The 25002-nt window shown below is 47.9% G+C and overlaps 2 protein-coding genes across 15 annotated transcripts in view; one reads left to right on the top strand and one right to left on the bottom strand.

The window, feature by feature from the left end:
• ARHGAP17 (Rho GTPase activating protein 17) overlaps nt 1-13548 on the top strand; it is an 89259-nt gene extending 75711 nt beyond the window's left edge. For 2 of the 8 annotated variants that reach the window (XR_009331000.2, XR_010836595.1), the window contains 4 exons: nt 3798-4403; nt 5540-5843; nt 7377-7425; nt 12653-13548. Coding sequence is in view for 4 of the 8 variants with exons in the window: in XM_059036960.2 (XP_058892943.1) it covers nt 3798-4403; nt 12653-12783 (737 nt within the window). In the remaining 4 variants the exon portion in view is untranslated. The remainder of the gene's footprint in view (nt 1-3797; nt 4404-5539; nt 5844-7376; nt 7426-12652) is intronic. The other 6 variants (XM_059036961.2, XM_067013597.1, XR_010836594.1 and 3 more) reach the window with 5 other exon arrangements.
• A 6487-nt stretch (nt 13549-20035) lies between these two features.
• Nucleotides 20036-25002, bottom strand: part of SLC5A11 (solute carrier family 5 member 11) — a 56692-nt gene continuing 51725 nt past the window's right edge. For 4 of the 7 annotated variants that reach the window (XM_067012370.1, XM_067012369.1, XM_067012371.1 and 1 more), the window contains 4 exons: nt 22995-23163; nt 22399-22614; nt 21535-21703; nt 20037-20343 (listed from right to left, as the gene is read on the bottom strand). In XM_067012370.1, coding sequence (XP_066868471.1) covers nt 20138-20343; nt 21535-21703; nt 22399-22614; nt 22995-23163 — 760 coding nt within the window. In that variant the 3' untranslated portion in view covers nt 20037-20137. Of the gene's footprint in view, nt 20344-21534; nt 21704-22398; nt 22615-22994; nt 23164-25002 lie in introns of all 7 variants that reach the window. The other 3 variants (XM_067012368.1, XM_067012367.1, XM_059036988.2) reach the window with 1 other exon arrangement.

Here is a 25002-nt window from a genome sequence, read left to right as displayed (position 1 = left end):
TAAATAAATTTTTTTTTAATTTCTTTTTTTTTAAAATCAGGTTATTCATTTCTTTGCTATTGAGCTATAGGAGTTCTTTATAGATTTTGGAAATTAACACCTTATCAGACACATGGTTTGAAAATATTTTCTCCCATTCTGTAGGTTGCCTTTTCATTCTGTCGTGTCCTTTGTTGATTGTACCAAAGCTTATTAGTTTGATGTAATCCCACACATCTATTTTTGTTTTGTTGCCTGTGCTTTTGGGGTCATATCCATGAAATCACTGCCAACACAAATGTTATGGAGCTTTCCCCCTGTGTTTTCTTCAAGGAGTTTTACAGTTTCAGGTCCTATGTTTAATCCATTTTGAGTTGACTTTTGTGTATTGTGTAAGGTAAGGGTCCAATTTCATTCTTTTGCATGTGGATATCCAGTTTTCCCAGCATCATTTGTTGAAGAAACTATCCTTTCCCCATTGTGTATTCTTGGTACCCTGTCGAAGATCAATTGACTATATAGGCATGGATTTATTTCTGTTCTCTCTATTCTGCTCCACACATAGTTCCTCCATCATTCAGGTCTCAGCTCAAAGAATACTTCCCTGGTGAACCCTCCTTGACCACCCAGTCTGAACCGATGACCACCTGCCAAGCCAACCACTCACACAAATTGTTCTCTGTCACATCACTCTGTTTCTCTCAGAGCCTTTTCCTCCATCTGAAATTTTTAAGTTTGTTTTTTAGCGTATAGCCAGTCTCCCCTAGTAACTCTTAAAGAGCTGGATTTTACCTGTCTCGTGCGCTCCAGTATTCCTAGCCCTTGTCCTGTGCCTGTCACAGAGAGGGCACTCAAATATGTGTGGTCTGAGAGCTCCAAGTGCCTCTTAGATCTAGAACAACTTGGGATGATTTAGCTGTCCCCCACCATCTGGGACATTCGGCAATGTCCGGAGACGTTTTTGTTTGTCACAAGCAGGGAGGGGAGTGGTATTGGCATCTAGTGGGTAGAGGCCCGGGATGCTGGTAAGCATCCTACAATGTGCAGGACAGCCCCCAGCAACAGAGGACTATCGAGCCCAACATGTCAGTACTGCTGAAGTTGAGAAACTCTGGTCTAGAAAGGGACATGATTTACTGAAAATGCTTCTAAAGCCACTTAAACTCCATGTGAACCATGGTGCCCTGTCTTAACTCCCCACTGCATTTATCGGAGGATGGATAATCTTCAATATGAAATGACATATATATTTTTAAATTTTTTGAATTTTATATAATTTTAGACTTAAAGGAAAGTTGCAAAGATAGTATAGAAAATGCCCATATAGTCTTCACTGAGCTTCTCTTAATTTTACTATCTCACAGAACAACTACTGAAATCAGGAAATTAACACTGATACAATACTATTAGCTAAAACTTCAGGCTTTGACCAGATTTCTGAGTTTTTCCAGTAAAGTTTTCTTTCTGTCCCAGTATCAATCCAGAATCCCATGTTGCATTTTCTTTTAAGATGTACAATACAATGTGATGACTTAATATATGTATACATTGTGAAATAATTACCACAGTCAAGTTAGGGGTTAATATCCAACATATATAAGAAACTCATACAATTCAATAGCAAAAAAAAAAAAAAAACAACAGATAACCCAGTTGAAAAATGGGCAAAGGATATATTTCTGAGTCCATATCACTTTAATATCTCCTGTGTAACCAGGACTGGGGAAATAGAATAAATAACAGTTTTGCTATTGAAGAATCTTAAGAAGGCTTTCCTCTGAGCCACCACCACCTTCATCTGTATCCCAGCTGGTGCTCAAGGGAAATTAGGTCTTTTCTACCTGGATCCCAGGTAGAGCCCTGCTTTCAGGTTGAGGTTCCTTCGTAGCCCCATTCGGAGTCTTTCCTGCTTCCTTTTTCCTGCAATCATAGATCTCAGGAAGAGTTTGATCCTTTGTGTGCCATCCCCCACCCTGGCTCAGCCTCCCAGCACCTTCATGGTGGCCTTAGACAATGCCTGCCTTTCTCCCAGCCTGGCCTCCACATTGGATGTGGCCAGTGTGGGACTTGGGCCTTATAACGCTACTCTCATGCTTCCTCTTCTGATTCCCTCTGCTCCCTTAAATGTCAGGAATGATCTTTTATTCAATATGAATTTATAATTAATATTGCTTAGAACAGAGAGCTAGAAACTTTTCGTTTCAAGTTGCTTATGATAACCAGAGTGCGGCTCATATTCCAGATTCCTTTGTCAGCTGGTTGGTTGTTTCTGTGGGAAAAAGTCTTCCCAGTTCTGGGATCAGAAGTTCTAAGCCAATAGAGTAGACTTTATACTCTTTTCATTCCTGAATCCTGGCCCCTATGAGCAGGAAGCCAGGCAGTGCAGGAAGGCAGAAGAGGGAAAAAAGAGTCCAAGGAGTCCACAGGACATGGTGTGAGCCTCTGTTCTGCTCCCTACTGGCTGTGTGACCTTTTACAAACACTTGACCTCTCTGAGCCCTGGTTTTCTGCACCGTGAAATGGATATAACAATGCCTATTTTGCGGTGTGCTTGTGAGACTTAAATGAGACAGTCTATGTAAAGGGCCCAACTTGGTGCTGGTCATGTGTTAGGTGAGTGATACATGTTCATTTCTTCCCTTCATTTCCCTCTCCCTTAAGCGATCAGTAAGATCTCAGCAGAACTTGAAATATGCTAAAGTCTCTCCTTTCCACCCAACCTCTCAGCCCAAAACCAGTCTCCAGACTTGTTTTTTCTACCTACCTTACCATCCTCAGTACCAAATTCCCACCCGCTAGTGATGCTGATCTCAGCTGGTGTAGGGAGGAGACTGATGTGATTCAGCTCACCTTAGAGCTGAATCTAAGGCAATCGTCCAGATTTGTACTTTTATCTAGAATATCTCTATTAGCACAGATGATTCTGGAATTCATAGAATTTCTGTTATAAAAAAAAAAACAAGTCCTCTAGGAGAAGATGGCTTAGAGCAAGGGGTCCATGGTTATGTACAGGCAGACCAGTCGTGCTTAGGAGTCCCCCCCCACCACCACTTAGCTGCTCTTGCTTCTCTGTGTCTCTTCTCATGAGAGAAGGTCGCTGTCAAGAGGGCTTTGAGCAGAGACTCCATGTAGGCGGGGTGGCCTCCATTAACTGAGTTTTCTAATTATTCAACTTTTAAAATGACAGGTCTGTAAAGACCTATATGTGTATAATGTGCTTTTAAAAAATAACCTTTTTATTTTGGAATAATTTTAGATTTATGGGAAAGTTGCAAAGATAGTCTGGAGTTCTCGTATACCCCTGACCCACTTTCCTCTGTTAACATCTTACATCACCACAGTACATTTATCACGGCTAAGAAACCAACGTTGGTACGTTAGTACTAACCAAACTCATTTTTTTCAGATGTCACCGGTTTTTCCTCTAACAGCCATCTTCCGACCCCTGCTGGCCCCACCCAGAAGAGCACAGGGCATTTAGTCATCACGTCTCCTTACTCTTCTCTGGCCAGTGACGGTTTCTCTCCGTCTTCCCTTGTTTTCTCACGGCCTTGACAGGTCTGGGGAGTACTCGCATTTTAAAGACAGTCTCTCAATTTGCGTTTGTCAGATGCTTGTTTCGTGGTTAGACTAAGACTGTGGGTTTGGGGGAGGAGGACCACGGTGGTGAGGTGCCACCAGCTGGCATGGTATTGGGGGTGGGCGTGGGTGCTGATCTCAGCTGGCCTACACGGTGACATCAACCTGGGTGCCCTGGCCCAGGGGGTGTTGGCCATCACCGTGCTGCTCTTCCTGAGAGGTGTTTTTCCTTTGTGCAGCTGTTAAAAAACCTGCTCCAGCACCCCCGAAACCTGGAAACCCGCCTCCTGGCCATCCCGGGGGCCAGAGTTCTCCAGGCACATCTCAGCATCCACCCAGCCTGTCACCAAAGCCGTCCACCCGAAGCCCTTCGCCCCCGACTCAGCCGCCCGGCCAGGCCCCAGGCCAGCCCTGCGCCACCTCGCAGCTCTCCGCACCCCGGAGATACTCCAGCAGCCTGTCTCCGATCCAAGCCCCCAACCACCCGCCGCCGCAGCCCCCCACGCAGGCCACACCGCCGCCAGCGCTCGCCAAGCCAGGCAGCCAGGGCCCGCTGGCCTCCGGGGCCCCGCCCGGTGAGCCCGGACTCGAGCAGTCCTCCCACACCCCTCCCCAGACGCCGACGCCCCCCAGCACTCCGCCCCTAGGAAAACAGAACCCCGGCCAGGCGGTGAGTAACCCCGAGACCGCGCAGCCACACGCTGGAACCTTGCCGAGACCGAGACCAGTACCAAAGCCGAGGAACCGGCCCAGCGTGCCCCCACCCCCTCATCCTCCTGGCGCCCACCCCGCCGGGGACGGCAGCCTCAACATCGCAGCTCCCACCTCCTCCAGAATAGTCACAGGTAAGTGGGAAGTGGGTTCAGACATTTCCCCCGGTCCACCCTACCTGGCTTTTCACTGCTCCCCCTCATTTAGGCTTCCGTTTATATCAGGGGTTGGCAAACTACCACGCAGGCCAGATCTGGCTCTCAGCTTGTTTTTATTGATAAAGTTTTATTGAAACACAACCACACCCACTTGTTGACATATTCTTTCTGGCCATTGTGCTAAAAGAGCAGAGTTGTGTAGTCCTTTCAGAGGTCATATACTTCCAGAGCCTTCAGAGTTACTACTTCGCCCTTGAAGTTTGCCAACCCCTGATGTATAGGTTCACTATGTGTTTAAGAGCCATCTACATTTACGTTTTTCTAGGTATAATGACCTAATAATCCAGGTGGAAGTTATTGTACAACTTGAGCATGACATCCATTTCTTAGTGAATCCCTTATTAAAATGCTTATTTTCCTTTTAAGAGTAAAAATATTCATAGAAAGTAAAGCATTTCAGGTATAATCTTAAAAAACGTGGTTTGTGCCCAATTGGATGCTCTGGGAAGGGAGATTTGGGACATGATCATATGAGAGTGCCAGCCTCCAGTGGCAAAGGACAGAAGAATAAATATTTCCTCATAATTCCATGGAAATCTGTTTTGGGTATTGGTGATTGTACAGATTTTACCTACCTAATGGGGTATTTTTTTTATAGACAGTCTAGAACATGACCATTTTCTTTAATTATGATTCTTTAAAAAATTTCCATCCCAAGTGCTCTAATTTACTATTTGATTTAAGGATGGGATGGATAGATTTTTTTAATGTGTTTTCTTAAAACGGTAATTAGGAGCTTTGAATCATTTCTTAGAACAGCCTAGTTTTAAACTTTCCTAAGTGGAGCCATTTTTAGAGAAGTAGCTGAAATACACCTTTGGGCCCTCCAAGCGTCCTGAATGACAGCTTTGCTGAAAATGAGCAAAGGATACACCCCACACTGGTACCCTAAATGATGAGGGTAAACCAACTAGTCTTGATAACTTTTTTTTTTCAGGAACATAATACGTGATTTCTGTGTGTTATAAATTGTTAACTTTTTCTGATGACACTTCAGCTTTTATGTTTAAAAAAGCAAAGCCACATTGGTTTGTTTGTTTGTTTCCCAATAGATGCCCTTCCTAGCGCCCTCACAGGTGGGGAAGGTTTCCAGGACTAAGGTCTGTAACCCCCACAAGCAGCTTCCTGCAGCTCGAAATGCTCCTGCTTAGCGATGTTTTGCATACGTGCTTTTGACTTTGTGCTCAGGAGCAGCCATCTGACCCCCTGCCATCCATTCTCTAGACATCACTTTTGTTTTTATCAGAAGCACTTTGAGCTGCAATGCTTCGAATTCAAGAGGTAGATGTCAGTAGATTGCAAGCCCGATTTCAAGCCGCTCAGATAAGATACTAAGAAATGTCTCCTTTCTTTTTGGTAAGCCTTTCACAAGCATTCTGCTCTTTTTAGCGTGATTTCCCTGTCATTGATTGGCTCATCAGCATCCATCCAAAGAGGTCTCGGGTGCAGTTAGCACGGAAAATTGCGTCCCTTGTGACTTGAGCTTTAATTTTTAATTTTATCTCTTAAGTGCAAGTTAACTGCATGGAGCTTCTTAATTTGGTGTTTGAATTTCTCAGGACCCCCCTTACCCCCCCAAAAAAAATCTTCCTCCAAAGATCCCACACTAAATTTCTTTGCATTCTGGCATGCTTATATTTTGCTTTCTTAAACCATGTGAGCTTTTTGAAAGGTACTGTGAGGCTCATCTGAATCTTGCATTTAGGTCCACACTTAGACGGAATAAGGCTCTCGTTACTGCTCTAATCAGCTGATCTGAGCCTTAAGCCTTCAGTGGACTACTTAGCCAGCGTTTTCACATCTTTGGTCTGAGGAATACTTTCTATAGATACCAGAAGGGGAAAACAAGAATGCGATCTTTACAACACAGAGGAGGGCACAGAGGTGTGATTCCGTGATTCCGCCTTCCTGACTCCTAGGTGATGAACCCAGAAGTCTGTGGTTGCCCAGTTGGGTGTGAAAATCACAGAGTGAAATGACTAAACCCTAATTAAGGCTGAGCCTTTTAATACTTCAATACTTGAGACACATCAGAATTTTATTCCCAGATCTTCCCTTTTATTTAGATGAAAAAGACTACAGACCAGAATTATGTCTGCTCTCTAATACCATTTTTACCTGGGGTGTATTTATTTCAGAAGCTTATTTTATTGATCTGCTATAACACTGCAGTGCTCTGTACTTTGACAATTGTCAGATAAGTGAAATTTGATATTATAAATACTTTTCCTTAGGATATTAGCTGAATATTTTAAAACCAATCTGCACTTCGAATTCTCCTAACTCAAGAAATTACAGGTCACCACCGTTATCTTTGTATTACAGAAGTAATTTTTAATTTCTTAAAGTCCCCTGGATTGCCATTAGGAGTACACAAAAGGCCAGCATTTAGAATTGATGGATATGCTCGTGTTGTTCATGCTGCTATTAACCAAGCTTGGACATAGCCATTGGGTATTTCAAGAAGAAAACAAGGTGACTTCCCTAGACAGGTAGTCCTTTATTATGACATCATGTTTTCACTTGGAAAACTCTAGACAGACAAATGCCTGAAAACAGGTTATTCATTTAGAGCATTTAATCTTAAGAACTGAATTAAGGCCTGGGGATTAAGATAAACTGTTGGGGGTGATTTCTGCTGCTAAACAGGTTTGACAGCCAGTTTGTGGCAGCTCAGCACCAGCACCAGAGAAAGGAGGGATTCTGCTGTCATTTTGAATCTCTTCCTAATTTGTTAACTCTAGAAAGCAGTAGGAAAAAGAAAAAAGAGAGAAAAAGAAAGCAGTAGGATTTTAGCTTCGCAAGGAAAAGAGTTTACATCTTGCTGTTTTTAAAGTAAGAGATTTTAGCCACGAGTGTTCTAATTTAACATTTTATTAAATAATTTAGATGTATGACCTGCCATATTCAATAGGAACTGAAATTGGAATATTTAATGGTAAGGAAAAGGCACCTGATTGGCCAAAGCATTTTTGCTACTTGATGATCATATTTGTGCACTAATGCCTGATATTCACCGGTCACTCTAACCCTGCCTGCTTGCACCCCTACTAATAGTGCATGTGCTAAAGGAGGCTGGCTTTGTTCATGCTCACTGCCAAGTACTCTGAATACTAAGCATGTTCACAGACATGCGGCACGTCATCACCAGGCTGGCCTTGTTACCTCTTTAACTTCCAGTCTTTTCTGTACTGGGCAGGCTTGAGGGGTAGTGAAAAGAGCACACGCTAGAATCAGACGAGCCTGAGTTAAACTTTCAGCCCACTCTGTGTAACAGTGGCACAGCACAACCTGGTTGATCTGTAAAATGGTGGCATTTGTGAGAAGAACTTTCAAAGGGATTACAGTAGATAAAACAAGAAAAGCATCGTACGGTTCTTAATATACAGGGGGTCTAAGTAAATGGTAGCTATTTATTATCATTTTTATGGAGGGAAAAAAAAAGGTAATACAGGGTTAGGTATTAGATTCGTATGTCACCATTTTAAAAACTCATGCCGGGACACAGACTCAGGAGGTCTGGGGCCCAGGCATCCATATTTTGATCCTGATGTGCCACTTGGTGGTGGGTTAAAAAGACAGTGCTCTGGAGTAGAAGATGTTCTTAATTTCGTGAGGCTGAGATTAATTTAGTGAGTCATTTGTCCACTGTATGGTGGTAGAACGAGTCACAGCAGAGTCATCAGACACTTGGCACTTGGTTGGTTCTCATAGCCTTTGCTTTTTAATATTAAACTCCTTTTATATCCTGAAAATAATGCATTTTAAAAAATAAGCATGATACTAAAGCAAACTGGGGAATTAGAAACAATAAGAAATCACCCTTCCATAACTGAAAAAGTCCACTATTCATATTTTATTTTTTCCTTCTAGTTTTTTTTTTTTTTCTAAAAGGCAAGGGAATGCACGATCATAACTATTTGGCAGATACAGATTTTTATTTTGCGGTTTTATTTTACTTCACATCACACGCTCTTTCCCATGTTACAATGTAGTTTTTCAATGACTGCATAATATTTCATTAAGCAGATGTATTATTGCTCGTAGTTGGACATTTAAGTGGCTTCTGCTTCTACTTGCACTTTATTTTTAATAAGTAGATGTCAGAATCATGTCAGGATAAACATCCAGTGAGACTGGAACAGAATCTCTCCTTCGACTGAAATAATAAAAAGTTGACTCAGTCTCTCGGAGACGAGTAAGCCTCTCACAGCCCTAGAAAACTGATGAGGGTACACGGAGGTCATTCCCTCAGACTGTAGTTTAGAGGATTTAACGATCGGGAGGGGGCTGATTCACCCTGCAGCCGTGCCTGAAATGTTTCATTTCAACGATGTATTTGGATCTGTAACCTGTCAAAGTGGCTCTCAGAATAACCTGGGCCTTTCTGAAGGGGAGGTTTACAACCTAAAGCACGTATCCAAAATTGCTGAAGTGACAGACTTTCTAGGACCATACTCTAAACTGTAGAATGCCAGTTCGCGCCCTCGGCGGGTCCACTCCCGGATAAAGATACTCAAAAAAGGAAGCAACCAGGCTGCCTTAGTCAGAGCCGCAGAGCAGTGGTGAACCACATGGCATTCTGCCTGTGAGCGGAGGCTGTGACCTGGGCCTCTTGCTCCGCTTTCTTGTTTCTGTTTTGTTTTTTTGGCGGGACCCGGGCCTCTCACTGCTGTGGCCTCTCCCGTTGCGGAGCACAGGCTCCGGACGCGCAGGCTCAGCGGCCATGGCTCACGGGCCCAGCCGCTCCGCGGCATGTGGGATCTTCCTGGACCGGGGCACGAACCCGTGTCCACTGCATCGGCAGGCGGACTCTCAACCACTGCGCCACCAGGGAAGCCCTGCTTTCTTGTTTTTATTTTTGTTTTTTTTTTCCTTTTTAAATCTAATATCTTTCATATGAACTTAGCTCCAAGCAATATTCTCAAAGACCAGCCCTTCTTGGAATGCATATAATGAAAAATGATGCCTTGTGTAAATCTATAGCCAGAAAGTTGTAGAGGTGTTTAAAAAAAATATTGAAGGGCTCCTGCAGGCATCTTTCTAAAATAACCTATATCTCCTTTGTACTAAGATGTACTAAGCAGAGTGTTTAAGACTCAAACCATTATCTGCTTAGACACTGTCTTCTCTCCCGAGCCCCTCACCCAAGGGCATACGTCCTCCTCTGGGGAGGAGGAGAGGCCTTCTGCAGATTAAGTACCAGGGCTCCAGAGCCCAACCAGTCTGGCTCGGTTCCTCCTTCCAGTGCTGGCTGTGTCGGAGAGTTGAGCCTCCCAGAGTCTCCCTTGCTTATCTTACAGTGGCGCTGATGCTGCCTTGGGGTTATTTCATGAGGGTTCAGTGAGATGCTGTGTTGTGATGACGTGTGGAGTGCTTAGCACTACATCTGGAAAGTACTAGCTGCCCAATAGCATCGGCTGTTGTGATGAAGATCAGTCTCCTTATGAAAGCTGGCTCTGCACACATGCTGGGATTCTTACTGCTTTCTGGGTGTAAACAGATTTGTTGTTTTCTTTCAAGAAATGATCCATATAAAAGTGAGAGAGGGGGCTTCCCTGGTGGCGCAGTGGTTGAGAATCCGCCTGCCGATGCAGGAGACACGGGTTCGTGCCCTGGTCCGGGAAGATCCCACATGCCGCGGAGCAACCAAGCCCGTGAGCCATGGCCGCTAGGCCTGCGCGTCCGGAGCCTGTGCTCCGCAACGGGAGAGGCCACAACAGTGAGAGGCCCGCGTACCGCAAAAAAAAAAAAGTGAGAGAGGGACTGGGGGAAGAAACCCGCCAGCCTCAGGTAAACCAGATGGGGTGAAGTAAAGGAATTTCCCTTGTGCCGCATTTTTTTCCTAAGTATGTAAGTAATGTGTGTTCATCATAGATAGCTAGAGAAATTCAGAAAAGTACAAATCCAGAAATTATTTATTTGTGAAGTAAAAAAAAAAAGGAGAAGAAGAAAGATAGCAAGTTTGTCCTCTATAAGGTCTGTGGCTGACAGGTGTTAAGTCTGCGTGTAAATATAGATCTTAATAAGTAGAAATCTAACTAGTATGTACACTCCCTTTGCATTATGCCTGTCAGTTCCGTGGTTCTTTGTAAAGTCTTTGGGCCAAGAAGAGACACTGGCTGATTGTACCATCTGTCTTGTTGAGTTAGGATAATGGTAAAGGGGTTGAATTTACAGTGGATTTCTTGTATCAGTGTTGTCTTCAAGACATGGCTACTTCTTTACATGAGGCTATCAGAAAAGAGGATTGGAAAGATGGTTGGATGACTTTTTATCTCTCCGTCCTCCATCCATTTATCCAGACAGACAGAGAACCACAACATTTATTGAATATCTGCCATTAACCAGTCACTGTTCTGGGCACTAGGGACATACCGTAAGCAAAGCAGACAGGGTCCCTGCCCTCATTGACTTTCATTCTGCTGAGGACAAATCTGACACAACCTGTATTCTATGCACATAGACCACCCTTGACTGTACCATTAGACCAGTGCAGTTCAGCACCATTCAGCTGGTTTTACAATTATAAGACCTGAATTGTCTGAAATGACATCCAGCACCTGAACTCTTTGACACCTTGGCACCTTCATAAGTCTAGACGTTTCTCTGGGTTGTGGTGCATAGGAAACCTCGACGGGTGGGCCTTCCAACCCAGGAGTCACTGAGAGTGAAGGGACGCCCCAGGAAGTAAGTGGATCTCGCAGCTCAGAGCTGTGGGCACGTGTCGAATCAGGAACCAGTCTCAAAGCAGTGAGCCTCCCAGGGTGCACCTGCATTTGCCCGCTCTGTCTGTGTGGGTGAGGAGCAGGTAAAACAGAAGTACTGCCGAAAGCAGCTCCCAGTAAGGGCAGACACGGTGTACCTACACCACAGCAAGTACGGAAAAGCAGCTCTTAAGCATAACAGGGAAACCCCAGCACACCCACCTCCCACTCTCCCTCCCTCCCTGCTCCCTACATGACTAGCTCTAACCTGGCAAAGTGAAACTACCACAAATCTGAGCGTCTCCCTTCTCTCTTCCACCAGCCCTAAAATCCCCAGCAAGGCTCATCATTTGCTAGAACTCACATCTACCAGAGAAACAAATTCTTCACGACAGAAGGGCCTGTCTCCCGTACTTGGCTGTAGGCTTCATTAAATCTGTGTCTGGCTTGTTCACTGTTGTGTCCTCACAGGTAGAATGTGGGAGGCGCTCAGTAAGTACTTGTTTATGGATGAAGGAATCTGAGGCTCACCGTCTCACTAGGAAGAGGGCTGTGATTGGTTAAGGTGTCTTGCGAGCATGGGAGCGAGGGATGATGGCTCGAGGACCGTGTATTTACCGTCTTGCTGAAGGAGTTCCAGCCAACATAATGAGACGTGAAAAAGGAATTGGTGGTATATACGTATTGGGTTGGCCAAAAAGCTCATTTGGGTTTTTCCATGTTACAGAAGAACCCGAATGAACTTTTTGGCCAGCCCGATATTAGCAATAGATGAGAACATTAATATTTGTAGGAGATTTGGTACTCCACTTCAGTGACTGCAGCCAGGGGTGCTTGTTCCCCACCCCCCACCCCAGGGACATTTGGCAGTGTCTGGAGACACCTTTTGTCGTCACACTGTGGGAAAGGGAGCTGTGTGCCCTTGGCATCTAGTGGGTTGAGGGCAGGGAGGCTGCTAAACATCCTACGGTGCACAAGACAGCCCCACAGCCCAGAGGGATCCGCCCCGATGTCACTAGTGCCGAGGTTGAGGGCATAGCATTAATAGCAGGAGGACACTCACCCACCTCAGAGGAGGGAACTTCTCCCAGTGAAGCTCAGCTATTCCTGCAGCCCAGATGTTGTCAGGAGATTTCACTTCATGTGTTAGAGGCATTGGTAGGAATAAGGTTTCCTCTCCTCAATCACAGCAAGCAAATCCTTCCAGGGTTGCATCTCTGAGGACTGCCGTGCGCTCACAGAAAGGGCCACCGGAGCCAGGAGGTGGGGCTGTGCCACGTGGCTGGCTGCCGCTGGGGTGTCGAAGGCTTGACTCAACTTCTCAGGGCTGATGGTGCCTCTAGTAAGGGAGTGTGCGTGCATGGGCTGACTCTCAAACTTTCCAGCTTCTCCTCTCCTCGGGCGGCCTCTTGGGTGTTACCACGCATTGATACCGTGTCTCCTCGTGTTTTTGTCCAGACGCCAATTCTAGGGTTTCAGAACCGCCTCGCAGCATCTTTCCTGAAACGCATTCAGACTCAGCCAGCAGAGACCTGCCCGGCCGCATTCTGTTGGATATGGACAATGATACAGAAAGTACCGCCCTGTGAAGAAAGCCACCCCCTGCCCTTGACCCCTTCCACGCTGGTGAGTGGAGCAGGGACAGGCAGACATTAAACTTCGCAGACCAAACAGCGAGAAGCTTTCAGTGGAGGGAGAAAGAAGGCCTCACCATGCAGGACATGGCCTTCTCACAGCCTGAGGAGAGAGCTGAGGCTGACACTTAAAGCTGAATGACCTGTGTCTTGAAGAAGTTGGCTTTCTTTACATGGGAAAGAATCATGCCAAAAAAAAAAAAAAAAAAAAAAAATTTTTTTTTTAAAGAAAGAAAGAAAAAAGAAATATCTACAGTGGAAAGAGTATCATTGCCGAGGCATGCGTAGGAAGCCTTTGTCACTGCTATTATTGCAGGCAGCGCCATCAGCAATTTGGAATGAATAAAAAGCAACGCGTTAACTGTCTATTTAATAAAGTACATCCATTACGCAAGTCACCTGCTTCCTGCTACTTGGACTTTCGTTCTTATATATCACAAGGAAGGTTCCTCTCCTTCGGGCGTGCTGCAGAATCATTTTGTATGAAGTATGGTCTGTGTCTCCCCGTCTGCCTCAGAACCACAAGCATTGGTGGTGACCGCTGGATCCGTCACCTCAGCAAACTGGATTGCCTTGGCCTTGTTGGATTGCCAGAATGTAGACGGAAATGTACTGTTCTTTTTTTTTTTAAACAGTGTAATTGCTACTTGATAAGGACCGAACATTATTCTAGTTTCATGTTTAATTTGAATTAAATATATTCTGTGGTTTATATGAAAACTTCATCATTCTTAGAGGCAAAGCTGTGGATTGTGTGTGTGCGTGTTGTCACTTAACTACATAGAATTGTGGATGGGACACCTGGGGGTCTGCTTGTGAATGTAGAAGTTTGCAAGAGTGGCGAGCAAGGTGACAGCAGTGAGCCCAGCCACCAGGTGGCCCAGAGACTGCCCGGACTGGCTGTCTCTTAGCCAGTGTTCCATGGGCTGGGCTCTTCCTTTGCTCTCACCAGTCCTGACACCCTTTCTTGTCCGGAGACACTTAGACCGTTGGAGGCCACCTCGCAGTACTCAGCCCCGCAGGCCTAGGGCAGGAGTCAGAGCCATTACGTTCCGGGGGAATATCCTTTTCCAGTGACTAGAAGGCGCTTCCTTCCCAGGATTGGAATACTTGGGAAGAGTGGGTAGGGAATTGGAGCAAAGCGAGGCCGATGGGCTGGATGGCTGTTGTGATGATAGCCCCTCCCCGTGGCCCAGATTTGGCGTCATCTTTTGGAACACATGCTGCCATGTTGGCTGCCCTGAGCGGCTCCCCTGATAGAACTGCTCACCTGGTGCATCCGTGACCCGACCCTTGCTCAGAAGCCCCTGGACCTCCTTCCCCTATGAATTGACTTAAGTTTAACTTGAAAAGGGCAATCGCTTTTTCCTCTTTTTTTTTTTTTTTTTAAATTTATTTATTTATTTATTTTTGGCTGTGTTGGGTCTTCGTTTCTGTGCGAGGGCTTTCTCTAGTTGCGGCGAGCGGGGGCCACTCTTCGTTGTAGTGCACGGGCTTCTCATTGCAGTGGTTTCTCTTGTTGCGGAGCACGGGCTCTAGGCGAGCGGGCTCCAGTAGTTGTGGTGCGTGGGCTCAGTAGTTGTGGCTCTCGGGCCCTAGAGCTCAGGCTCAGTAGTTGTGGTGCACGGGCTTAGTTGCTCCGCGGCATATGGGATCTTCCCAGACCAGAGCTCGAACCCATGTCCCCTGAATTGGCAGGCGGATTCTTAACCACTGCGCCACCAGGGAAGTTCCCATCCCTGTTCTTTTTCTCTCCTCCCCCTCCCCACTGCCCTTATCTCTAGAACAAACCGTATAGCGAAAGCAAATGTCTCGATGTATGTTGCTCATAAGCGTTGACCCCTTCTTCAAGGAGCCCAGCTGTCCACAGTCAGGCATCTCTGCAGACCTTGGAGATGCTTCCTCCAGGATGCCTGAGCTCATACTCAGGAGGGAGCTGGGACGCAGTGCTTGCCGAGGAGACGGCATTGGCGCCTGGGGACATGGAAGGGCCGTGATGAACAAAATGATTCTGAAATACAGCAAACCCTACCCTCATTATTTTAAGAACGGTGTTCCATTTTCACTCTCCTATTGTTTGTAACAATCTCCCTGCCTCAACAGCTCCGATCTAAGGAAAAAGGAAACCTCCTCGCCCCTGTACGTGTGTCGGTGGCTGCTCTCCATCTTCTTGGATGGGCGAGTCGTAGTGTGGGACGTGGCGGCTCAGCTGTAATTGCACCACGGCGGAAGCACCTGCAAGGTGCCGCAGAGATGTGATCACCCCTGCCGGGGGAGGTGCCACGTCGCTGTCACCTCGCCCTGGCACTACACGCGGGAGAGAGGTAGACAGCTCTGTAATCTAATTTTTAAAATTGACTTATTTATTTATTTTTGCCTCGCAGCTTGCGGGAACTTAGTTCCCCGACCAGGGTTAGAACCCGGGCCCCCCCCTCAGTGAAAGTGGAGTCCTAACCACTGGACCGCCAGGGATTTCCCGAGAAGTCTGTAATCTAAACTCATGTGGCCATCCCTGACCGTCCAGGAAGGTGCTGGCCTCTAGGAAGATGCCGCTGGTATCTGCCCCTTCAGATTGCTTCCTTCCCTTCTCCATAGGACAGTCTCTCCTGGAAACTTCAGTGCTGTGTACTCAGGCCTTCTGTTCCTGCCCCCCCCCAACCCACAGCTACAGCAGGGTCGGGGACGTGTACCTCTCACCACACACCCCTTGCAAGCAACACCCATCTAGCCTGATCTTTTTTTTTTTTTTTTTTTTTCCGGTACGCGGGCCTCTCACTGTTGTGGCCTCTCCCATTGCGGAGCACAGGCTCCGGACGCGCAGGCCTAGCGGCCATGGCTCACGGGCTTAGTCGCTCCGCGGCACGTGGGACCCTCCCGGACCAGGGCACGAACCCGTGTCCCCTGCATCGGCAGGCGGATTCTCAACCACTGCGCCACCAGGGAAGCCCTAGCCTGATCTTGATCCAGCACTTCGGAGACTGCAGGGCATCGGGGCATCCCCCTGGCTGCCCTGATTGTGCTGGGCCTGTGGACTCCCAAGCATTCAGATGCAATTGGAATGACTGAACCCCTGGACCTCCTTGATGGCCTTGATCCCCTTGGGGACCCTTGTCCCACTCTTGGGGCTCCAGCTCCCAGTGCTGTGCTGAGCCCAGTGAGTCCCGTAAGTGCTCTTACTTGAAGGTCTTAAGACAAACCCTCTTTCTAGGTTCTCCACCTGTGGTCTCTTCCCACCATTCTGCCACCTGCACCGTGAGCCTGGTGGTGTGTAACCCTATTCCGGAGCCTTCGCCCTCTTCTCACAGGTGCCACTCTGCCATCTCTTTACTCCAGGGTCCCAAGTGGGCTCTGTGCCTCATAGTCTAGAGGTCTTGCACCAGACTGGGCAGCACCCCATTGACAGATATTTCTAGACCAGTGGCTTCCACTTTTCTAATGTCGTACTGATGGAGCTGAGGATAAAGAAAGATCTGCTGGCATAGTGAAGCCACTGGCTCCAAGGCCACCAAGAGGCAAAAAGTGGTCATGGAAAGTGGAAGCCATTGGTCTAGAAATATCTGTCACCATGGAAATTCCCTGGTGGCCCAGTGGTTAGGACTCGGTGCTCTCACTGCCAGGACCCGGGTTCAATCCCTGGTCGGGGAGCTAAGATCCCACAAGCCATGTGTTGCAGGAAAAAAAACACACACACACAAACACAAACACGTTTATTATCTCACAGTTTCTCTGGGTCAGGAGTCCAGGCACAGCTTAGCTGGGTCCTCTCCCTGGGTCTCACAAGGCTGCAGTCAAGGGTCAGCCAGGGCTGGGGTCTCGTCTGGAGGTCCGATTGGGGAAGGACCCACTCCTAAGCTCCCTCAGGATGTTGTCAGAAGTCATGTGCTTATGCTTGTAGGGCCACAAGGTCTGAGGCCCAGGGCTTGCCAGCATTGAGGGGTTGCCCTCAGCTCCTAGAGGCTGCCTGCAGTTCCTGGTCACGTGGGCTTCCCTGGGGAGGCTGCTACTTCAGCAAGCCAGCAAGGACAGCCCCTAGAGTGAGTCTGCTAGCAAGACAGAGTCTACATGCTGTAATACAATTACAGATGACATCTCATCACCTCTGCCGTATTGTATTGGTTAGAAGCCAGTTGCAGGTTCTGTCCACACTCAAGGGGAGGGGATTATACAAGGGCATGAACACCAGGAGGTGGGGTCACTGAGGGTCACCTTGGGGTCTGTCTGCCACACACATCAAAATGTCATTACAAATGACACGTCAGGGTATACTTGAGCCAAATATATTTTTGGAAGAACCAAAACAATTCATCAGGGTTCTGGTTTTACCCTCGATATTTGTATTTGAATTCAGTTTTCATACACATCAATAAATTATATTTGATGACCAAAATTTTTTTTTCACATCATTTCATGGTAGAAACAGCATTCTTGCTTTCATACAAGGATGCTTAGAATTGAAGCCATGGCTTCTAAATAATTCTCGGTCTCCTCCAGGGGAATACTGGCCTAGCCCCTGGGGAACCAACCTGAACCATACAAATGTGGCCTCGGCCCCCAGGAAGCTTGCAGACAAATACCCAGGAAACAGATAGAGACTGCGGAGTGGGGGAGCCGTGGAAGTATGTGGGAGGAAGGCCCATCTTGGTGGAGAAAGGAGGGGTGAGGTGGGCCCTCCGGATGCTAGGAATGGCTTGTGAGGTGAGCAACAGCATGGAATTAGAGGGGAAGCAGGCAGCGGGCAAGGAGTGAGGCTCGTGAGGGAAGCAGGAGCTGGAGTGTGAAGATCCTTATAACTCATGTTTGCAGTCATCAAGGGGAGCTGCAGACACAGGAGGGGAGTGACTGTCGGATTTGTACTTCAGGTCCTCGTGGCTGCGATGCAGAAAGTGGACTGAAGCGGGGGCAAGGCTAGCAGCAGGACGCCCCCGAGAGAGGAGCCAGCGGGGCCCAGAAAAGGCAGGGGCAGCGGGCCAATGAACACAAGACTAGCGAGACAGAGTCAGCGTGGGCTGGTGACTGATTGTGGGCCTTTCCCAGAGGTGAGAGCGGGTCCTATGGGCAGCCCTGGAGACCATCGTCTGTGGTCAGGGAGGGTTTGGAAGTTGCACAGTTTCCAAAGGGCAGAGGATGGGGTGATGGATCAGCCATTCAGTCACCCCCACGAGCTCAGACCTCAAGGACTGACTTGGTGCAGCAATAGTGGGTGTTCCTGGGCAGGGGTGAGCAGCCAGGCCAGGGAGGGGGTGTGGCTGGAGGATAGGAGACAAGGAGCCAGACATCTGTGTTCTGAAGGTCATCCATTCACCAGGCCGTGCTAGGCATCAGTGTAAGCGATGCCTTCTGCCCTCGTGGAACTTTCTCTCTAGTTGGGAAGATGCTTTAGCAATCAGTAATGAGGTGTGATGCCTGCTTTGAAGATGCATGTCATAGTGGGTGTGGGGTGACCGAGGAAGTCTTCCTGGAAGAAGTGGTGTTTCAGCAGAGACTAGAATAAGAGGTAGCCAGGAGAGGAAGCGGGGAATCGTTTAGGCACACAGGGAAGGGCAGAAGCAAAGACCTACTTAGTGGGTATTTATGGGGCCCACTGGGTGTCAACCACTGTGTTAGGCCCACAGCGGGGACAACATGAGTGCGGTCTGACCCTAGACTGTGAAGGGAGAGCAATCGGAGCCGAAAAGCTGAAACGAGGCCTGGCTGTCAGGGGTCTGGAAATTCCCATCCAGGTGTGTGGACTTCATCCTGGGAGCGAGCAGAGGAGTGGCTTAATCTGATTTGCCCTCTCTGCCTGGAGCTGGAGAATGTGCAAGATTAGAGGCAGGAAGGCCAGTCGGGACACTGGTGGCAGCGATCCAGTGGCCTAAGCTACCACAGTGACAACTCCCACCCAGACGCACTCCTCACCCCAACCTCTGCAGCAGCAGAGGTCTCGGCATGGCAGGGGGCTGGCGGGGAGGCTTGGCTGAGGGGCAATTGGGGGAAGCCTTCTGGGCCTCCCACTCCCCTCCTTTGGCCCTTGAGAGGGTCACTCAGTCCCCCCTTGAGCCCACTTGCCCCAGACAGAAGCTCAGCCTCTTGTGGAGCCAGTTACAGGGCCTGGATAGCAGCCACGTTAGCAAACAGCTCTCCATAGAGACCCTTTCCTGGGAGAGCCAAGGGGCCTTTGTCCAACCCACAGCTGCCAGCTGGATCCGTGTGGAAAAGCCAGGCCTCTGACTAGGATAGGTGCCGAGCTAATGCCTTTCCCTTTAGACAACAAGGCTGGTCTAGGTGTTGAGGGCATCAAGTAGGAACTCAAAAGATGTCATGAGTGATTGGATGAGCCAGTGACTCCTCAGCCCCAGGGCTTCCTGTCCATGCTCCTTGGAAAGTGGGCTTCCTTGAGAAACTACTCATTCTCCAGTTGCTAAGCGAGTGAGTGGTTCTAACCCATTCCGCCCCCCAGCCCCCTTAACCCCAGGACTAGGGTACTATCTCATGGCCCTAGGCCGCCCCAGAGTCGGTCTCAGGGCTAACTCTGTTGGCTGCCCCTGCTCTTAGCTGTACCTGTGGCCCACACAGCCCCTACAGGTCATCCCATCCGACCCCATTGGGGCCCAGACTCTCCCCAGAACAGGGGTGGCTATTCTTCAGGTCAAAAGCCCTATTACCCCTCGTCCAGTAAAGATTTATCGTGGAATTGCCCATCCTGGCTACTTGTTTTAGGGAAGCATCATTGTGGAGAATCAAGCAAAGAAACCCAGGCTGAGGCAGAACTTGGGACGTGCACACAATTCCCTGATTTTTTTATGGCACGAGATTCCAGGGCACCAACTCAGGTCTATTTCCCAGAGATCATAGTGAGGGACAAGTTTCACCATGAGAAAGCCTTTGGGCACCAACTATTCCTTCCCCCAAAGCCAGCAACAGTGAAAGGCAGCAGATAGAATGCAGGTCCCATTCCCTGTGCTTGGAAGGTGAGCTGGAGAGAGTTCAAGTTCTAACAGTCAGCCCAGGGGATGTGGCTACCGGGGGGATGGGCATCTCTTCGCTTGTCCAACCATTTGAATTTGGCTATTGATGTTACGTGATGGACAGGAAGAGTGAATAACTGGCCTTTTGAGATGAAGAAGGCTTTATGCCTCTCTCTTTTTCCAGCTTCTAGCCTTCACCCCCTTTTAAGAAGAACGGGGCTAAATGTCATGTTGAAAGTGGCCCATACACACCTTTGAAGCCTGGTGGTAAATAAACAAAGCTTTATTATTTTTTTCCTTCATTAAAAAATTGGGGCACTGATAGCAGACTGAGAGCTTGGACCCCTGGGTTCACCCCCATGTTAAGCAAAGTAGCCCCAGAGAAAGATGGCACAGCTGATGCAGATGATGAGGTTGACGTCCAGAAGGGTTTTCACCAAGGGGTTTTCATCCAGGGAAACTATGACAGGGTCTGCTCTGCTCGGCAGCTCCTCCTTGCCCTTGCTCTCCACCCCACAGAGCCACAAGATGGCTTTCACCACTTTGGACTGCTTTTTGGTCATGTCACCTAAAAAGAACCCAGCAAATAAGGGTCATAAGGATGGGCTGTGTCTCCCAGGCAAGAGAGAAGAGCTACCGGGTGTGTCCCATGCATTGTGATAAATACTTTCTGTTCCTTTTCTGGAAGGTATTCATTAAGACTTTGATTCTGGAAGACTCTTTAGATCAGAAGATTGGTATTTTGAGACTTTTCACCATCTTCAGGTGCAGACTTTCAGATGAAAAGATAGAGACTCAGCCTAACTTAAGCAAAGCACGCAGCTGCTTAGCAGAGGCAGAGGTGGGTTTAGGACCTGTTCTATCTGACTCCCTCCCTGTATTGCATCTCCTGCCAGGAGGCTGAAGAGAGGTGCGCACTCTTGCAGGGAACTCTCTTTCCCCATTCAGAGCTGGGTCTGTAAAATCAGCTGCGGGTGGAGCCAGGCGGGTGACGTATGGGAGTCAGGGGGGGCTGATTTTCTTATTAAACACGTCACCTCTACCAAGAAAGATTCTCTCTCTCGTCTTTCTTGAAACACATGGCCTTCTGGATCTATCCTTGAGTTTCCCACGGTAGGATGACATGGGTTCATATCCACAATTATTTCTTTTTAAAGCCATGTATGATGATTAATGACAACCACAGCCTTGGGTCATGGAGACAGTAGGGACTGGTGGGGACCCTGGCTAAGTGTATATTCCAGGTCTAAGGAACAGCTGCTTTGCAGCTCCAGACAACTTTTGCCATGCAGACATATGGGCTCCATGTCGCCAGATATTCCAGTTTTTCAAGAGAAGATGGAAATCTGGAATTTTATGTGAGATCCCACAATTTTTAAATGTTGACTCACATTTTAGTAAAAGAGTAGGTGAGCTAAAGCAAAGTATGCCTGCAAGCTGCCAGTTTAAAACCAGTAATTTATAGAGAATGCCAGCAGTACCCCAGCCTACCACATGGGGTTTTGTGAGGCTCAAATGAACCATGTTTTAGTAGGCACTCGATAAACACTGGCTCTAATTTTCCACCTGAGGCATCTGTTGAAAGTTACTAACCCTTCCAGTGGCCAGAGAGGGAGGGAGGACCAGACCCGGGGAGTCAGGCGATGCTAAAATTCCAAGTGTGCCCATTTTCTGGCTTGTGATTTGGTAGAAAAATTTCCCCTTAATTATATGATGCTTCTTGAGGTTCCTACTGTAACTGAAGAGCGAGGCAACTCACAGCTGTGGGTTTTGGGCATGTTTTCTTGAACAATCTCGAACTGGATGTTGGTTCTGCTGGCCTCTGGTGTCCTGTTCTGAGAGAGGGTAAGAGGCAGGGGAGTTGCTGGTGGCACCTGTTCCTTCTGGATCATGGGGTCATGGCGAGCAAACCAGGTCAAGCGACTGACCTACGGAGCAGAGATGAGCTGTGAGATGGGGGTGGGGAGGTGTCTTTCATCCCTTTCTCCCACCGCCTTCCAACCCCAAGCTCAGCCTTCACACCTGAGTGTCTCTTCCAGTCTTGCCCTCTCACTCCACTCTCCAACAAGCTTCAGCCCCTAGCACTCTTCAGAATCAATGGACAGTTCCCCCACTCAGTCCCCCATCTTTCTTTGACGGCCCTAATTCTCCAGTGGGGATCTCACCCTTCCTCATTCTAGCCCCCAGAGCTTAAACCTAGCCCGTGGGTGTGTGTGTGGGGGGGGGGGGAACCCAGTGATCAGCATTCAGCTCATCCATTTCTCTGGCCACAGGAACTAAGGTGGTTCATGGGTGATCATGTGTCTTGAGCTGACTCCATCAACGGGCATCAGGAACTTCACTGGAAATGCTGGGACAAAAATGCTTATGCTTTTGCTTAATGAGACTAAGAGAGGAGGTATCCCTAAAAGCTGCTGAGCCCACAAGGGGCCTGAGAACAGAAGGAGAGGTGAGAGATGAATTCTGGTGGTCTTTTCAGTGTCCTGAAATCCAGTTCTTCCCAAGACCCAGCCCTGGACTTTTCAGCTTTTTGAACAGTCAGTCCTCTTCACTGAAGTCAGTTGGGTTTTCTGTCACTAGCAGTGAAGGGTCTCAATGGATACAGTGTCAAACCCAAAAGTACCATCTCCTTGGAGGGCGGCTCTGTGAACCAGCTTACGGCGGACACAGTGATCAGGGTGACGGAGGACAGAATCATGGAGAAGTAGAGGTAGTGGACATCCTTTACCACAGCTGGCCGCTCATCTGGCTGGTCACACCGAGGCTGCACGTAAATGAAGTCCAGGACCAGCCGAACCAAGCCTAGGAGAAGGCCCAAGATGAGACCGAAGAAGGCACCCTGCGAATCAGAGCAAGGCCGTCTCAGACACGGGCAGGGCTGTGGGGCGGCCGGCACAGGCCTCCGGAAACCTCAGCAAGCCCCCTCAAGAGCGTGGCTTTCTAGTGATGCTCACAGCAGGGGTCAGTGATTCGAAAAGGGCTGGAGATACTTATCTGTTTATCTTTTACACAGAATTAATCAATTACAGATAATTCCCTGTTTAAAGACAAAATGCATCAAAATCGAACCCTCATTGCTTTTTTTCAAAAGCCAGCTAACACCCTCCCTATATCTTCCTGCACAGAACTCACCCTCCCTAATGACACCTGACATCCTCATGTCCCTCTCCAGTCCCCTCCTCTCCCATCCGATGGGCTGAAGGGCTGATCCAGAGCTACCTTTTCGTTGGTCCGCTTCCAGAAACATCCCATGATGAAGACCACAGCCACAGGAGGCTGCAGGTAAGAGCTGATGGACTGGATGTAGATGAAGAGTTGGCCGCCCTGGCTGGCCTGGACCACAGGGATCCAGAGGATGGAGACCAATACCAGCAGCAACACAAACACCCTGGTGCCGGATGGAGAGAGAGACCCCCCCACCATTAGTGTTTTATCTCCCCTGAACGCTTCTCTCTCTTTTTTATAGCTTTTCGGAGGTAGAATTTATATACCATAAGATTCACCCAATGTAAGTCTGCAATCCAGTAACTTTCAGTAAATTTATAGAGTGGTGCAACCAACAGCACAATCAAGTTTTAGAACTTCCATCACTCCGAAAAGTTCCCCCATGCCCATTTACAACTTATTCTTGTTCCCACCCTGAATAAGCACGTATCTGCTTCTGTCTCTAGATTTGCCTTTTCTGGACGTTTCAAATAAATGGTATCATACAACATGCGGTCTTTTGCAGTTGGCTTCTTTCACTGAGCATGTCTTAGCATGAGGTTCATCACATATCATGTATCAGTATTTCATTCCTTTTTATCGTTGAAAAATATTCCATTGAGTGGATACGCCATTGTGTACCATTGTTTATCCTTCACCCATCAGTGGACATTTGGATTGTTTCTACTTTTTGGCTATTGTAAAAAATGCTGCTGCTATGAACATTTGTATACAAGTCTTTTTGTTTTGTTTTGTTTTGTTTTTTTTTTGTAGTACGCGGGCCTCTCACTGTTGTGGCCTCTCCCATTGCGGAGCACAGGCTCCGGACGCGCAGGCTCAGCGGCCATGGCTCACGCGCCCAGCCACTCCGCGGCACGTGGGATCTTCCCGGACCGGGGCACGAACCTGCGTCCCCTGCATCGGCAGGCGGACTCCCAACCACTGTGCCACCAGGGAAGGCCCTGTATACAAGTCTTTGTACAGCCAGATGGTTTTATTTCTACGGATGCAATTGCTGGGTCACATGGTAAGTTTATACTTAGCTTTTTTTTTTTTTTTTTTTTGCGGTACGCGGGCCTCTCACTGCTGCGGCCTCTCCCGTTGAGGAGCACAGGCTCCGGACGCGCAGGCTCAGCGGCCATGGCTCACGGGCCTAGCCGCTCCACGGCATGTGGGATCTTCCTGGACCGGGGCACGAACCTGTGTCCCCTGCATCGGCAGGCGGACTCTCAACCACTGCGCCACCAGGGAAGCCTTATACTTAGCTTTTTAAGAAAATACCAAACTGCTTTTGAACAGTTGAACCATTTGACATCCCCACGTGCGATGCACAAGAGTTCCAACTTCTCTGCCTTCCTGTCTGCCTTTTTGATTATAGCCACTCTAGTGGGTGTGTAGTGGTATCCTGCAGGAACTTTCTAGACTGCAATCTCACTTTTTAGATGATTCTAGATGACAAGTCCTTTGTCAGATATATGGCTCGCAAACATTTTCTCCCCATCTGTGGCTTGTCAGCTCATCTTCTTAATGGTGCCTTTTGAAGCAAAAAAGTTTTGGGTTTTGATGAAGTCTAATTTCTTTTTCTTTTTTTAAAATGGATTATGCTTTTGATGTCATACCTCTCCCTAACCCAAGGCTGAGACAGCCCTTAGGTACACCTTCTTGAGGGGCAGAGTCCCAAGATGCTTATTAGCATACATTTTACATAAAATGTACATGCCATTCACTTCGGTCATTTTCATCCCCCCCATTAGACATCAGGACTTTGCACAAGACTTGTTAGAGAAACCTTGCCCCCGAGCCCCAGAACACCCTTCTCCCTTTTACCTGGCTAACTCCTATTCGCCCCTCAGCTCCCAGTCCAAGATGAAGACTTTTCCTCTGACTCCCTAGGTCTCCTGGCTCCTCCATCATAACATTCACTGTGGTTATAACTACCTCTTTACTTATTCTTTTCTCCTTCTAGCTCCACAAAGGCAAAACTGAGTCTTTTCACTGCTATATGCCCAGCACCTGGCACATA

Source organism: Kogia breviceps, chromosome 14 (assembly GCF_026419965.1).
Source record: "Kogia breviceps isolate mKogBre1 chromosome 14, mKogBre1 haplotype 1, whole genome shotgun sequence".
NCBI classification, from domain to species: domain Eukaryota; kingdom Metazoa; phylum Chordata; class Mammalia; order Artiodactyla; family Physeteridae; genus Kogia; species Kogia breviceps.
The sequence above is the reverse complement of the archived record's forward strand: the minus strand, read 5'-3'. Positions and strand labels throughout refer to the sequence as shown.